At 58.5% G+C, this 15,919-nt stretch overlaps 1 protein-coding gene across 1 annotated transcript in view; it reads left to right on the forward strand.

Annotated features, from left to right (window-relative positions):
* LOC137308021 (protein mono-ADP-ribosyltransferase PARP14-like) overlaps positions 1-13,180 on the forward strand; it is a 65,829-nt gene extending 52,649 nt beyond the window's left edge. Inside the window, exon 16 of the mRNA XM_067976980.1 lies at positions 1,318-13,180. Within this exon, the coding sequence (XP_067833081.1) occupies positions 1,318-1,592 (275 nt within the window). The 3' untranslated portion in view covers positions 1,593-13,180. The remainder of the gene's footprint in view (positions 1-1,317) is intronic.
* The last annotated feature ends 2,739 nt before the right edge of the window (positions 13,181-15,919 follow it).

Below are 15,919 nucleotides of genomic sequence, written 5' to 3' on the forward strand. Positions count from 1 at the left end.
AAGTTTTAAATCTGAGATTGATAGTTTTTTGTTAGGCGAGGGTATTAAGGGTTACCGAACCAAGGCGGGTAAATGGATCAGCCATGATCTAATTGAATGGCGGTACAGCCTACTCTTGTTCCTATGGCTCCTCCTCAGCTCGTCCCAAATGACATCCTGACCATGGTGAACTGTCCCTCCTCATCTTTCTTGATCTGTCTGAAGCCTTTGACACAGTTGACCATACCATCCTCCTCCAACGTCTCTGCTCCGTCGACCAGCTGGGTGGGACTGCCTTCGCCCGGTTCCATTCTTACCGATCCAGTCGTAGCCAGAAAATCTCCTCCAATGGCTTCTTTTCCAGCCCCCGCACTGTTACCTCTGGAGCCCCCCCAAGGATCTATCCTTGGCCGCCTCCTATTTCTCATCTACATGCTGCCCCTTGGGGATATCATCCAAAGACATGACGTCAAGTTCCACATGTACACTGACGATACCCAGCTCTACCTCACCACCACCTCCCTCAACCCCTCCACTGCCTCTGTGTGGTCTGACTGCTCGTCCGATATCCAGTCCTCGTTGAGCCACAACTTCCTCCAACTAAATATTGGGAAGACCGAAGCCATTGTCTTTGGTCCCTGCCACAAAGTCTGTTCCCTAGACACAGATTCTATCTCCCTCCCTGGCTACTGTCGGGAGGGCCCTGGAATCCATCCTCTGATCTGTCCGTGAGTTACCGATAAATACACTTCTAGAGCGACTAATACAGTGTCAGCTATGGCCTAATGGGTATCGCTCTCTTGCCTCTGAGTCAGAAGGTCGTGGGTTCAAGCCCCACTCCAGAGACTCAAGCACATAATCCAAGGCTGACACGCCCCCAGTGCCAGTACTGAGGGAGTGCTGCACTGTCGGAGGTACCGTCTTTCGGATCACTAAAACAGATTATCTGGTCATTATCATATTGCTGTTTGTGGGATCTTGCTGTGCCCAAATTGGCCGCGACGTTTCCTACATTACAACAGTGACTAAACTTCAAAAAAGTACTTCATTGGCTGCAAATCACTTTGGGACGTCCTGAGGTCGTGAAAGGCTATCTGTCTGTCCGTCTTTTTCTTCCTTTCTTTCTTACTCTCTTTCTTTCTCTTTCTCTTTCTTCCTAATGTCACTGTACCCCTGTATTAAGCGACAGTCGCGGAAGAAGGTTTCCTTGCCCCGCGGCGGTCTCACCGCCCCTCCTGATAAGTAGCCTTGGGGAAGGGAATGCCGGTGGGCGGGGAGGTATGTGGGGATTTAAAACAGACGGAGATGAGACTAACCTCCAGTTCATTTCCCTTTCAGGTACGTCATTTGGTCAAGGGGTATATTTTGCTGTGAAGGCGAGCCAGTCGTCCAGTTACTCCCCGCTCGACGGAAACAATCAGAGGCACATGTACCTATCCCGCGTGCTGACTGGGAGGTGCGTCCAGGGGAGCACGGAATTCAAATCTCCGCCCACCGTGCCCCGCTCGAATGATCTGTACGACAGTACGGTGGACTCTCCAGTTCGGCCGAAGATATTCGTGGTCTTCCACGACAACCAGGCCTACGCCGAGTACCTTATCACCTTCCGCTGAGGTCCCGGTAGGGGGTCGGGGGTCAGGGATGAGTGCCTCCCATTCCACCCATGGCGAGAAACAGGTTGCCGTCATAGTTGGATGTTAGCCGTCGTGTTGGGGGGGGTGTGGTGGCGGAATGGAGGGGCGAGAACTGGGGAGGAAGTGGAGCACACCCTAGTGAGATGGAGAGAATGGGGAGCCCACCCCAGAGAGCTTCCCCTCGTGACAGGCAGAAAGGGGTGCCGACACTAGTGAGCTATGGAGGAATGGAGCCCACCCTAGTGACAGGGGCAGATAAAGGAGAGCAAAGCCAAGTGAGAGGGATAGAAAGGGGAGCCCACCATAATAATAGGGAGAAAGTGGAGCCCACCATGGTGAGAGGGTGAGAAAGTGGAGCCCACCCTTGTGAGAGGGTAGAGAAAATGGAGCTGACACTGGTGAGAGGGAGAGAAAGGGAGTGGAACCCTAGTGAGAGGGAGAGAAATGGGAGCCCACTGTAATGAGAGGGAGAGAAAGGGGAGCCCACCCTAGTGAGAGGGGGAGAAAGGGGAGCCCCCCTAGTGAGAGGGAGACAAAGGGGAGCCCACACTAGTGAGAGGCAGAGAAAGTTGGGCCCACCCTAGTGAGAGGGGGAGAATGGGGAGCCCAAAGTATTGAGAGGGAGGGAAAGTGCAGCCCACCCGTGATCTGGGGAGAACAGGCTACACACCCTAACGAGAGGGGGAGAAAGGGGAGCCCACCCCAGTGAGAGGGAAAGGGAAGCCCAGCTCAGTGAGAGGAAGGTAAATGGGAGCCGAGACTAGTGAGGGGGAGAGAAAGGGGAGCCCACCCTAGTGATAGGGAGAGAAACGGGAGCCTACCATAGTGAGAGGAAGGGAAAGGAGAACCCACCGTAGTGAGAGGGAGAGAATGGGGAGCCCCCCGAGTGAGGGAGAGAAAGGGGAGCCCACCCTAGTGAGAGGGAGCGAAAGGGAAGCCTACCCTAGTGAGAGGAAGGGAAAGCAGAGCCCACCGTAGTGAGAGGGAGAGAATGGGGAGCCCACCACAGTGAGAGGGAAAGAATGGGGAGCCCACCCTAGTGAGAGGGAGAGAATGGGGAACCCACCCTAATGAGGCGGAGAAAGAGGAGCTGACCATAGTGATTGGGGGAGACAAAATGGAGCCCACTTTAGTGAGGGGGGAGAAAGGGGAGCCCACCCGAGTGAGAGGGGGAGAAAGGGGAACCCACCTTAGTGAAAAGGGGAGAGAAACGGTGCTGACACTGGTGAGAGGGAGAGAAAGGGAATTGAACCCTAGTGAGATGGAGAGAAAAGGGAGCCCACCCTCGTGGGAGGGAGAGAAATAGGAGCTTCCCCTCGTGACAGGGAGAAAGTGGTGCCGACCCTAGTGAGCTATGGAGGAAGGGAGCCCACCCTAGTGAGAGGGGCAGATAAAGGAGAGCAACGTCAAGTGAGAGGGAGAGAAAGGGGAGCGCACCCTAATGATGCGGAGAGAAAGTGGAGCCCACCCGAGTGAGAGGGGGAGAAGGTGGAGCCCACCCTAGTGAGAGGGGCAGAAAGTGTAGCCCACTCTGGTGAGAGGGGGAGAAAGGGGAGCCCACCCTAGTGAGAGGGGGAGAGAAAACATTGCTGACACTAGTGAGAGGGAGAGAAAGGGAACTGAACCCTAGTGAGAGGGAGAGAATAGGGAGCCCACCCTAATGAGAGGGAGAGAATGGGGAGCCCACCCTAATGAGAGGGAGAGAATGGGGAGCCCACCCTAATGATGCAGAGAGAAAGTGGAGCCCACCCGAGTGAGAGGGGGAGAAAGTGGAGTCCACCCTAGTGAGAGGGGCAGAAAGTGGAGCCCACCCTGGTGAGAGGGGGAGAAAGGGGAGCCCACCCTAGTGAGAGGGGGAGAGAAAACATTGCTGACACTAGTGAGAGGGAGAGAAAGGGGAGCCCACCCTAATGAGAGGGAGAGAATGGGGAGCCCACCCTAATGAGAGGGAGAGAATGGGGAGCCCACCCTAATGAGAGGGAGAGAATGGGGAGCCCACCCTAATGAGAGGGAGAGAGAAGGGAGCTCTCCCTAGTGACAGGCAGAAAGGGGAGCCAACCCTCGTGAATGGGGAAGGGAAAGGAGAACCTAACCTAGTGAGCTGTCGAGAAAGGGAAACCCACCCTAGTGAGAGGGCGAGAGAATGCGGAGTCCACCGTTGTGTGTGGGAGAGAGAAAGGGGAGCCCACCCTAGTTATAGGCAGAGAAAGGGGAGGCCACCCTAGTTATAGGCAGAGAAAGGGGAGCCCACCCTAGTGAGAGGCAGAGAAAGGGAAGCCCAACCTAGTGAGAGGGAGGGAAAGTGCAGCCCACCCTTATGATCTGGGGAGAACAGGCTACACACCCTAACGAGAGGGGTAGAAAGGGGAGCCCACCCCAGTGAGTGGGAGAGAAAGGGAAACCCACCCTAGTGAGAGGGAGAGAATAGGGAGCCCATCCTAGTGAGAGGGGGAGAAAGGGGATCCCACCCTAGTGAGAGGGAGAGAAAGGGGAGCCCACCCGAGAGAGGGCGAGAAAAAGGGGAACCCACCCGAGTGAGAGGGAAAATGAAGCCCAGCCCAGTGAGAGGAATGGAAATGGTAGCCCACTCGAGTGAGCGGGAGAGAAAGGGGAGCCCACCCTAGTGAGAGGGAGAGAAAGGGGTGCCCACCCTAGTGAGAGGGGGAGAATGGGGAGCCCACCCTAGTGAGATGGAGAGAAAGAGGAGCCCAGCCTAGTGAGAGGGCGAGAAAGGGCAGCCCACCCTAGTGAGAGGGCGAGAAAGGGGAGCCCACCCTAGTGAGAGGGCGAGAATGGGGAGCCCACCCTTGTGAGAGGGCGAGAATGGGGAGCCCACCCGAGTGAGCGGGATGGAAAGGGCAGCCCAATTAATGAGAGTGGGAGAAAGGGGAGCCTAGCCGAGAAAGGGGGAGAGAAAGGGGAGCCCACCCGAGAGAGGGCGAGAAAAAGGGGAACCCACCCGAGTGAGAGGGAAAATGAAGCCCAGCCCAGTGAGAGGAATGGAAATGGTAGCCCACTCGAGTGAGCGGGAGAGAAAGGGGAGCCCACCCTAGTGAGAGGGGGAGAATGGGGAGCCCACCCTAGTGAGATGGAGAGAAAGAGGGAGCCCAGCCTAGTGAGAGGGCGAGAAAGGGGAGCCCACCCTAGTGAGAGGGCGAGAATGGGGAGCCCACCCTTGTGAGAGGGCGAGAATGGGGAGCCCACCCGAGTGAGCGGGATGGAAAGGGCAGCCCAATTAATGAGAGTGGGAGAAAGGGGAGCCTACCCGAGAAAGGGGGAGGGAAAGGGGAGCCCACCCTAGTGAGAGGGAGAGAAAGGAGAGCCCACCCTAGTGAGAGGGCCAGAAAGGGGAGCCCACCCCATTGAGAAGGCGTGAATGGGGAGCCCACCCTAGTGAGAGGGAGAGAAAGAGGAGCCCACCCTAGTGAGCTGGGGAGAAAGCGGAACCCAACCTGGTGAGAGGGGGAGAAAAAAGGAGCGCACACCCTAGTGACGGGGAGAAAGGGGAGCCGACCTTACTGAGCTGTGGAGGAAGGGAGCCCACACAAGTGAGGGGGGGATAGAAAGGAGGGCAACGCCCAGTGAGAGGGAAAGAGGAGTCCACCCTAGTGAGACAGAGAGAAGGTGGAGCCCACCCTAGTAAGTGGGGAGAAAGGGGAGCCCATCGTAGTGAGAGGGAGAGAAAGGGGGCCCACCCTAGTGATCTGGGGAGAAAGGGGAGCCCACCCAAGTGAGAGGAAGGGCAAGGGGAGCCCACCCTAGTGAGAGGAAGGGAAAGGGGAGCCCACTCTAGTGAGAGGAAGGGAAAGGGGAGCCCACCCTAGTGAGAGGAAGGGAAAGGAGAGCGCACCATAGTGAGAGGGAGAGAATGGGGAGCCCACTCGAGAAAGAGGGGAAGAAAGAGGAGCCCACCCTAGTGAGAGGGTGAGAAAGGGCACCCCAGCCTAATGAGAGGGAGAGAATTGAGAGCCCACCGAAGTGAGAGGGAGAGAAAGAGGAGCCCACCCTAGTGACGGGGAGAAAGGGGAGCCGACCTTACTGAGCTGTGGAGGAAGGGAGCCCACACAAGTGAGGGGGGGATAGAAAGGAGGGCAACGCCCAGTGAGAGGGAAAGAGGAGTCCACCCTAGTGAGACAGAGAGAAGGTGGAGCCCACCCTAGTAAGTGGGGAGAAAGGGGAGCCCATCGTAGTGAGAGGGAGAGAAAGGGGGCTCACCCTAGTGATCTGGGGAGAAAGGGGAGCCCACCCAAGTGAGAGGAAGGGCAAGGGGAGCCCACCCTAGTGAGAGGAAGGGAAAGGGGAGCCCACTCTAGTGAGAGGAAGGGAAAGGGGAGCCCACCCTAGTGAGAGGAAGGGAAAGGAGAGCGCACCATAGTGAGAGGGAGAGAATGGGGAGCCCACTCGAGAAAGAGGGGAAGAAAGAGGAGCCCACCCTAGTGAGAGGGTGAGAAAGGGCACCTCAGCCTAATGAGAGGGAGAGAATTGGGAGCCCACCGAAGTGAGAGGGAAAGGGGAGCCCACTCTAGTGAGGGAGAGAAAGGGAAGCCCACCCTAGTGAGAGGAAGGGAATGGGGAGCCCACCCTAATGAGAGGGAGAGAATGGGGAGCCCACCCTAATGAGAGGGAGAGAATGGGGAGCCCACCCTAATGAGAGGGAGAGAGAAGGGAGCTCTCCCTAGTGACAGGCAGAAAGGGGAGCCAACCCTCGTGAATGGGGAAGGGAAAGGAGAACCTAACCTAGTGAGCTGTCGAGAAAGGGAAACCCACCCTAGTGAGAGGGCGAGAGAATGCGGAGTCCACCGTTGTGTGTGGGAGAGAGAAAGGGGAGCCCACCCTAGTTATAGGCAGAGAAAGGGGAGGCCACCCTAGTTATAGGCAGAGAAAGGGGAGCCCACCCTAGTGAGAGGCAGAGAAAGGGAAGCCCAACCTAGTGAGAGGGAGGGAAAGTGCAGCCCACCCTTATGATCTGGGGAGAACAGGCTACACACCCTAACGAGAGGGGTAGAAAGGGGAGCCCACCCCAGTGAGTGGGAGAGAAAGGGAAACCCACCCTAGTGAGAGGGAGAGAATAGGGAGCCCATCCTAGTGAGAGGGGGAGAAAGGGGATCCCACCCTAGTGAGAGGGAGAGAAAGGGGAGCCCACCCGAGAGAGGGCGAGAAAAAGGGGAACCCACCCGAGTGAGAGGGAAAATGAAGCCCAGCCCAGTGAGAGGAATGGAAATGGTAGCCCACTCGAGTGAGCGGGAGAGAAAGGGGAGCCCACCCTAGTGAGAGGGAGAGAAAGGGGTGCCCACCCTAGTGAGAGGGGGAGAATGGGGAGCCCACCCTAGTGAGATGGAGAGAAAGAGGAGCCCAGCCTAGTGAGAGGGCGAGAAAGGGCAGCCCACCCTAGTGAGAGGGCGAGAAAGGGGAGCCCACCCTAGTGAGAGGGCGAGAATGGGGAGCCCACCCTTGTGAGAGGGCGAGAATGGGGAGCCCACCCGAGTGAGCGGGATGGAAAGGGCAGCCCAATTAATGAGAGTGGGAGAAAGGGGAGCCTAGCCGAGAAAGGGGGAGAGAAAGGGGAGCCCACCCGAGAGAGGGCGAGAAAAAGGGGAACCCACCCGAGTGAGAGGGAAAATGAAGCCCAGCCCAGTGAGAGGAATGGAAATGGTAGCCCACTCGAGTGAGCGGGAGAGAAAGGGGAGCCCACCCTAGTGAGAGGGGGAGAATGGGGAGCCCACCCTAGTGAGATGGAGAGAAAGAGGGAGCCCAGCCTAGTGAGAGGGCGAGAAAGGGGAGCCCACCCTAGTGAGAGGGCGAGAATGGGGAGCCCACCCTTGTGAGAGGGCGAGAATGGGGAGCCCACCCGAGTGAGCGGGATGGAAAGGGCAGCCCAATTAATGAGAGTGGGAGAAAGGGGAGCCTACCCGAGAAAGGGGGAGGGAAAGGGGAGCCCACCCTAGTGAGAGGGAGAGAAAGGAGAGCCCACCCTAGTGAGAGGGCCAGAAAGGGGAGCCCACCCCATTGAGAAGGCGTGAATGGGGAGCCCACCCTAGTGAGAGGGAGAGAAAGAGGAGCCCACCCTAGTGAGCTGGGGAGAAAGCGGAACCCAACCTGGTGAGAGGGGGAGAAAAAAGGAGCGCACACCCTAGTGACGGGGAGAAAGGGGAGCCGACCTTACTGAGCTGTGGAGGAAGGGAGCCCACACAAGTGAGGGGGGGATAGAAAGGAGGGCAACGCCCAGTGAGAGGGAAAGAGGAGTCCACCCTAGTGAGACAGAGAGAAGGTGGAGCCCACCCTAGTAAGTGGGGAGAAAGGGGAGCCCATCGTAGTGAGAGGGAGAGAAAGGGGGCCCACCCTAGTGATCTGGGGAGAAAGGGGAGCCCACCCAAGTGAGAGGAAGGGCAAGGGGAGCCCACCCTAGTGAGAGGAAGGGAAAGGGGAGCCCACTCTAGTGAGAGGAAGGGAAAGGGGAGCCCACCCTAGTGAGAGGAAGGGAAAGGAGAGCGCACCATAGTGAGAGGGAGAGAATGGGGAGCCCACTCGAGAAAGAGGGGAAGAAAGAGGAGCCCACCCTAGTGAGAGGGTGAGAAAGGGCACCCCAGCCTAATGAGAGGGAGAGAATTGAGAGCCCACCGAAGTGAGAGGGAGAGAAAGAGGAGCCCACCCTAGTGACGGGGAGAAAGGGGAGCCGACCTTACTGAGCTGTGGAGGAAGGGAGCCCACACAAGTGAGGGGGGGATAGAAAGGAGGGCAACGCCCAGTGAGAGGGAAAGAGGAGTCCACCCTAGTGAGACAGAGAGAAGGTGGAGCCCACCCTAGTAAGTGGGGAGAAAGGGGAGCCCATCGTAGTGAGAGGGAGAGAAAGGGGGCTCACCCTAGTGATCTGGGGAGAAAGGGGAGCCCACCCAAGTGAGAGGAAGGGCAAGGGGAGCCCACCCTAGTGAGAGGAAGGGAAAGGGGAGCCCACTCTAGTGAGAGGAAGGGAAAGGGGAGCCCACCCTAGTGAGAGGAAGGGAAAGGAGAGCGCACCATAGTGAGAGGGAGAGAATGGGGAGCCCACTCGAGAAAGAGGGGAAGAAAGAGGAGCCCACCCTAGTGAGAGGGTGAGAAAGGGCACCTCAGCCTAATGAGAGGGAGAGAATTGGGAGCCCACCGAAGTGAGAGGGAAAGGGGAGCCCACTCTAGTGAGGGAGAGAAAGGGAAGCCCACCCTAGTGAGAGGAAGGGAAAGGAGAGCCCACCATAGTGAGAGGGAGAGAATGGGGAGCTCACCCTGCTGAGAGGGAGGGAATGGGGAGCCCACCCTAGTGAGAGGGAAAGGGGATCCCACCCTAGTGAGAGGGAAAGGGGAGCCCACCCTAGTGAGAGGGAAAGGGGAGCCCACCCTAGTGAGAGGGAAAGGGGAGCCCACCCTAGTGAGAGGGAAAGGGGAGCCCACCCTAGTGAGAGGGAAAGGGGAGCCCACCCTAGTGAGAGGGAAAGGGGAGCCCACCCTAGTGAGAGGGAGAGAAATGGAAGCCTTCCCTCGTGAGAGGGAGACAAAGGAGAGCCGACCCTAGTGAGAGGGAGAGAAAGGATAGCCCACCATAATGAGAGGGAGAGAATGGGGAGCCCACCCTAATGAGGTGGAGAAAGAGGAGCTGACCACAGTGATAGGGAGAGAGAAAATGGAGCCCACCCGAGTGAGAGGGAGAGAAAGGGGAGCCCACTGTCGTGAGAAGGAGAATTAGTGGAGCCCACGCTTGTGATCTGGGGAGAATGGGGAGCCCACCCTAGTGAGAGGGGAAGAGAGGGGAGCCCACCCTAGTGAGAGGGAGAGAGAAAGCGGAGCCGACCCGAGTGAGAGGGAGAGAATGCGGAGCCCACCCTAGTGAGAGGCAGAGAAAGGGGAGCCCACCCTAGTGAGAGGGAGAGAAAGGGGAGCCCACCCTAGTGAGAGGCAGAGAAAGGGGAGCCCACCCTAGTGAGAGGAAGAGAAAGGGGATCCCACCCTAGTGAGAGGGAGAGAAAGTGAAACCCACCCTAGTGAGAGGAAGAGAATAGGGAGCCCATCGTAGTGAGAGGGGGAGAAAGGTGATCCCACCCTAGTGAGAGGGAGAGAAAGGCGAGTCCACCCGAGAGAGGGCGAGAAAAAGGGGAACCCACCCTAATGAGAGGGAAAATGAAGCCCAGCCCAGTGAGAGGAATGGAAATGGTAGCCCACTCGAGTGAGCGGGAGAGAAATGGGAGCCCACCCTAGTGAGAGGGAGAGAAAGGGGAGCCCACCCTAGTGAGAGGGGGAGAATGGGGAGCCCACCCTAGTGAGATGGCGAGAAAGGGGAGCCCACCCTAGTGAGAGGGCGAGAAAGGGGAGCCCACCCTAGTGAGAGGGCGAGAAAGGGGAGCCCACCCTAGTGAGAGGGCGAGAATGGGGAGCCCACCCTTGTGAGAGGGCGAGAATGGGGAGCCCACCCTAGTGAGCGGGATGGAAAGGGCAGCCCAATTAATGAGAGTGGGAGAAAGGGGAGCCTACCCGAGTGAGAGGGCGAGAAAGGGGAGGCCACCCTAGTGAGAGGGCCAGAAAGGTGAGCCCACCCCATTGAGAAGGCGTGAATGGGGAGCCCACCCTAGTGAGAGGGAGAGAAAGAGGAGCCCACCCTAGTGAGCTGGGGAGAAAGCGGAACCCAACCTGGTGAGAGGGGGAGAAAGTTGAACCATCCCTATAGCGAGGGAGAAAAAAGGGGAGCACACCCGAGTGACGGGGAGAAAGGGGAGCCCATCGTAGTGAGAGGGAGAGAAAGGGGAGCCCACTCCAGAAAGAGGGGAAGAAAGGGGAGCCTACCCTAGAGAGGGGGAGAGAAAGGGGAGCCCACCCTAGTGAGAGGGAGAGAAAGGGGAGCCCACCCTAGTGAGAGGAAGGGAAAGGGGAGCCCACTCCAGAAAGAGGGGAAGAAAGGGGAGCCTACCCTAGAGAGGGGGAGAGAAAGGGGAGCCCACCCTCGTGAGAGGGAGAGAATGGGGAGCCCACCCTCGTGAGAGGGAGAGAATGGGGAGCTCACCCTAATGAGAGGGAGAGACAGGGGAGCTTTCCCTCGTGACAGGCGGAAAGAGGAGCCGACCCTCGTGAACGGGGAAGAGAAAGGAGGGCCTAACCTGGTGAGCTGTCGAGAAAGGGAAGCCCAGCACAGTGAGAGGAAGGGAAATGGGAGCCTACAATAGTGAGGGGGAGAGAAAGGGGAGCCCACCCTAGTGAGAGCGAGAGAAAGGGGAACCCACCCCAGTGAGGGAAAATGAAGCCCAGCCCATTGAGAGGTATAGAAAGGGGAGCCCACCCTCGTGAGTGGGAGGGAAAGAGCAGCCCAACTAATGAGAGTGGGAGAAAGGGGAGCCTACCCTCGAGAGGGGGAGAGAAAGGGGAGCCCACCCTAGTGAGAGGGAGAGAATGGGCAGCCCACCCTGGTGAGAGGGAGGGAAAGGGAAGCCCACCCAAGTGAGAGGGAGAGAATGGGGAGCCCACCCTAATGAGGCAGAGAAAGAGGAGCTGACCATAGTGATCGGGGGAGAGAAAATGGAGCCCACCTTTGTGAGAGGGGGAGAAAGGGGAGCCCACCTTAGTAAGAAGGGGAGAAAGGGAAGCCCACCCTCGTGAAAGGGGGAGATAAAACGGTGCTGACACTGGTGAGAGGGAGAGAAAGGGAATTGAACCCTTGTAAGATGGAGGGAAAAGGGAGCCCACCCTAGTGGGAGTGAGAGCAAGAGGAGCTTCTCCTAGTTACAGGCAGAAAGCGGTGCCGACACTAGTGAGCGATGGAGGAAGGGAGCCCATCCTAGTGAGAGGGGCAGATAAAGGAGAGCAACGCCAAATGAGAGGGAGAGAAAGGGGAGCCCACCCTAATGATACAGAGAGAAAGTGGAGCCCACCCAAGTGAGAGTGGGAGAAAGGGGAGCCCAAAGTAGTGAGAAGGAGTGAAAGTGCAGCCCACCCTTGTGATCTGGGGAGAAAAGGCTGCACACCCTAACGAGAGGGGGAGAAAGGGGAGCCCACCCCAGTGAGTGGGAGAGAAAGGGGAGCCCACCCCAGTGAGAGGGAGAGAAAGGGGAGCCCACCCAAGTGAGTGGGAGAGAAAGGGGAGCCCACCCCAGTGAGAGGGCGAGAAAGAGCAGCCCACCCCAGTGAGAGGGGGGAGAAAGGGGAGCCCACCGTAGTGAGAAGGCGTGAATGGGGAGCCCACCCTCGTGAGAAGGCGAGAATGGGGAGCCCACCCTAGTGAGAGGGAGAGAAAGAGGAGCCCACCCTAGTGACGGGGAGAAAGGGGAGCCGACCTTACTGAGCTGTGGAGGAAGGGAGCCCACCCGAGTGAGGGGGGGATGGAAAGGAGAGCAACGCCCAGTGAGAGGGAAAGGGGAGCCCACCCTAGTGAGTGGGGGAGAAAGGGGAGCCCATCGTAAAAAGAGGGAGAGAAAGGGGGCCCCACCCTCGTAAGAGGAAGGGAAAGTGGAGCCCACTCCAGAAAGAGGGGAAGAAAGTGGAGCCCACCCTAGTGAGAGGGAGAGAAAGGGGAGCCCACCCTAGTGAGAGGGAGAGAAAGGGGAGCCCACCCTAGTGAGAGGGAGAGAAAGGGGAGCCCACCATAGTGAGAGGGAGAGAATGGGGAGACCACCCTAGTGAGATGGAGAGAAAGGGGAGCCCACCCTAGTGAGAGGGAGAGAAAGGGGAGCCCACCCTAGTGAGAAGGCGTGAATGGGGAGCCGACCCTCGTGAGAAGGCGTGAATGGGGAGCCCACCCTCGTGAGAAGGCGAGAATGGGGAGCCCACCCTAGTGAGAGGGAGAGAAAGAGGAGCCCACCCTAGTGACAGGGAGAAAGGGGAGCCGACCTTACTGAGCTGTGGAGGAAGGGAGCCCACCCGAGTGAGGGGGGGATGGAAAGGAGAGCAACGCCCAGTGAGAGGGAAAGGGGAGCCCACCCGAGTGAGTGGGGGAGAAAGGGGAGTCCATCGTAATAAGAGGGAGAGAAAGGGGGCCCCACCCTCGTGAGAGGAAGGGAAAGGGGAGCCCACTCCAGAAAGAGGGGAAGAAAGTGGAGCCCACCCTAGTGAGAGGGAGAGAAAGGGGAGCCCACCCTAGTGAGAGGGAGAGAAAGGGGAGCCCACCCTAGTGAGAAGGCGTGAATGGGGAGCCGACCCTCGTGAGAAGGCGTGAATGGGGAGCCCACCCTCGTGAGAGGGAGAGAAAGAGGAGCCCACCCCAGTGACGGGGAGAAAGGGGAGCCGACCTTACTGAGCTGTGGAGGAAGGGAGCCCACCCGAGTGAGGGGGGGATGGAAAGGAGAGCAACGCCCAGTGAGAGGGAAAGGGGAGCCCACCCTAGTGAGTGGGGGAGAAAGGGGAGTCCATCGTAATAAGAGGGAGAGAAAGGGGGCCCCACCCTCGTGAGAGGAAGGGAAAGGGGAGCCCACTCCAGAAAGAGGGGAAGAAAGTGGAGCCCACCCTAGTGAGATGGAGAGAAAGGGGAGCCCACCCTAGTGAGAGGGAGAGAAAGGGGAGCCCACCCTAGTGAGAGGGAGAGAAAGGGGAGCCCACCCTAGTGAGAGGGAGAGAAAGGGGAGCCCACCATAGTGAGAGGGAGAGAATGGGGAGCCCACCGTTGTGAAAGGGGGAGATAGGGAAGCCCATCCGAGTGAGAGGGGGAGAAAGGGGAGCCCACCTTAGTGAGAGGGGGAGAAAGGGGAACCCACCCTAGTGAGAGGGGGAGAAAGGGGAGCCCACCCTAGTGAAAGGGGCAGAGAAAACGGTGCTGACACTGGTGAGAGGGAGAGAAAGGGAATTGAACCCCAGTGAGATGGAGGGAAAAGGGAGCCCACCCAAGTGGGAAGGAGAGAAAGGGGAGCTTCCCCGAGTGACAGGCAGAAAGGGGTGCCGACACGAGTAAGCTATGGAGGGAGGGAGCCCACCCCAGTGAGAGGGGCAGATAAAGGAGAGCAAAGCCAAGTGAGAGGGAGAGAAAGGGGACACCAGATTAATAATACAGAGAGAAAGTAGAGCCCACCCTCGCGAGAGGGGGAGAAAGGAGAGCCAACCCTAGTGAGAGGAGGAGAAAGGGGAGCCCACCCTCGTGAGAGGGGGAGAAAGTGGAGCCCACCCTCGTGAGAGGGGGAGAGAAAACGGAGCTGACACTGGTGAAAGGGAGAGAAAGGGAATTGAACCCTAGTGAGAGGGAGAGAATGGAGAGCCCACCCTAATGAGAAGGAGAGACAGGGGAGCTCTCCCTAGTGACAGGCAGAAAGGGGAGCCAACCCTCGTGAACGGGGAAGAGAAAGGAGAGCCTAACCTAGTGAGCTGTTGAGAAAGGGAGCCCACCCTTGTGAGAGGGCGAGAGAATGCGGAGCCCACCCTTGTGTGCGGGGGAGAGAAAGGGGAGCCCACCCTAGTGAGCGGGAGAGAAAGGGGAGCCCACCCTCGTGAGCCGGGGTGAGAAAGGGGAGCCCACCCTAGTGAGACGGAGAGAAAGGGGAGACCACCCTAGTGAGAGGGAGAGAATTGGGAGCCCACCCTCGTGAGCCAGGGAGAGAAAGGGGAGCCCACCCTAGTGAGAGGGAGAGAAAGGGGAGCCCACCCTCGTGAGAGGGAGAGAAAGGGGAGCCCACCGTAGTGAGAAGGCGTGAATGGGGAGCCCACCCTCGTGAGAAGGCGAGAATGGGGAGCCCACCCTAGTGAGAGGGAGAGAAAGAGGAGCCCACCCTAGTGACGGGGAGAAAGGGGAGCCGACCTTACTGAGCTGTGGAGGAAGGGAGCCCACCCGAGTGAGGGGTGGATGGAAAGGAGAGCAACGCCCAGTGAGAGGGAAAGGGGAGCCCACCCTAGTGAGTGGGGGAGAAAGGGGAACCTATTGTACTAAGAGGGAGAGAAAGGGGGCCCCACCCTCGTGAGAGGAAGGGAAAGGGGAGCCCACTCCAGAAAGAGGGGAAGAAAGTGGAGCCCACCCTAGTGAGAGGGAGAGAAAGGGGAGCCCACCCTAGTGAGAGGGAGAGAAAGGGGAGCCCACCCTAGTGAGCGGGAGAGAAAGGGGAGCCCACCCAAGTGACGGGGAGAATGGGGAACCGATCCTAATGAGCTGTGGAAGAAGGGAGTTCACCCTAGAGAGGAGAGAAAGGAGAGCAACGCCCAGTGAGATGGAAAGTGGAGCCCACCCTAGCGAGAGGGGAAGAAAGGGTAGCCCACCCTTGTGAAGGAGCTGACCCTGGTGAGAGGGAGAGAAAGGGGATTGAATCCTATTGAGAGGGAGCGAAAGGGGAGCCCACCCTATTGAGAGGGAGCGAAAGGGGAGCCCATCCTGGTGGGAGGGAGAGAAAGGGGAGCCCACCCTCGTGGGAGGGAGAGAAAGGGGAGCCCACCCTAGTGGGAGGGAGGGAAAGGGGAGCCCACCCTCGTGGGAGGGAGAGAAAGGGGAGCCCACCCTAGTGGGAGGGAGGGAAAGGGGAGCCCACCCTCGTGAGAGGGGGAGAAAGTGGAGCTCTCCCCAGTGAGAGGGGGAGAAAGGGGAGCCCACCCTTGTGAGAGGGGGAGAGAAAACAGAGCTGACACTGGTGAGAGGGAGAGAAAGGGAATTGAACCCTCGTGAGAGGGAGAGAATGGGGAGCCCATCCTAATGAGAGGGAGAGAATGGGGAGCACACCCTAATGAGAGGGAGAGACAGGGGAGCTCTCCCTCGTGACAGGCAGAAAGGGGTGCCGACCCTCGTGAACGGGGAAGAGAAAGGAGAGCCTAACCTAGTGAGCTGTTGAGATAGGGAGTGCACCCTTGTGAGAGGGCGAGAGAATGCGGAGCCCACCCTTGTGTGCGGGGGAGAGAAAGAGGAGACCACCCTATTGAGAGGGAGCGAAAGGGGAGCCCACCCTAGTGAGAGGAAGGGAAAAGGGAGCCCATCCTAGTGAGAGGGAGAGAAAGTGGAGCCCACCCTAGTGAGAGGAAGGGAAAAGGGAGCCCATCCGAGTGAGAGGGAGAGAAAGTGGAGCCCACCCTCGTGAGAGGAAGGGAAAGGGGAGCCCACCCTAATGAGAGGAAGTGAAAGGGCAGCCCTCTATACTGAGAGGGAGAGAATGGGGAGCCCACCCTAGTGTGATGGAGAGAAAGTGGAGCCCACCCTCGTGAGAGGGGGAGAAAGGGGAGCCCACCCTCGTGAGAGGGGGAGAAAGTGGAGCCCACCCTCGTGAGAGGGGGAGAAAGTGGAGCTCACCCCATTGAGAGGGGGAGAAATGGGAGCCCACTTGTGAGAGGGGGAGAGAAAACAGAGTTGACACTGGTGAGAGGGAGAGAAAGGGAATTGAACCCTAGTGAGAGGGAGA

This window comes from Heptranchias perlo, unplaced genomic scaffold (genome assembly GCF_035084215.1).
Source record: "Heptranchias perlo isolate sHepPer1 unplaced genomic scaffold, sHepPer1.hap1 HAP1_SCAFFOLD_118, whole genome shotgun sequence".
Classification (NCBI taxonomy): domain Eukaryota; kingdom Metazoa; phylum Chordata; class Chondrichthyes; order Hexanchiformes; family Hexanchidae; genus Heptranchias; species Heptranchias perlo.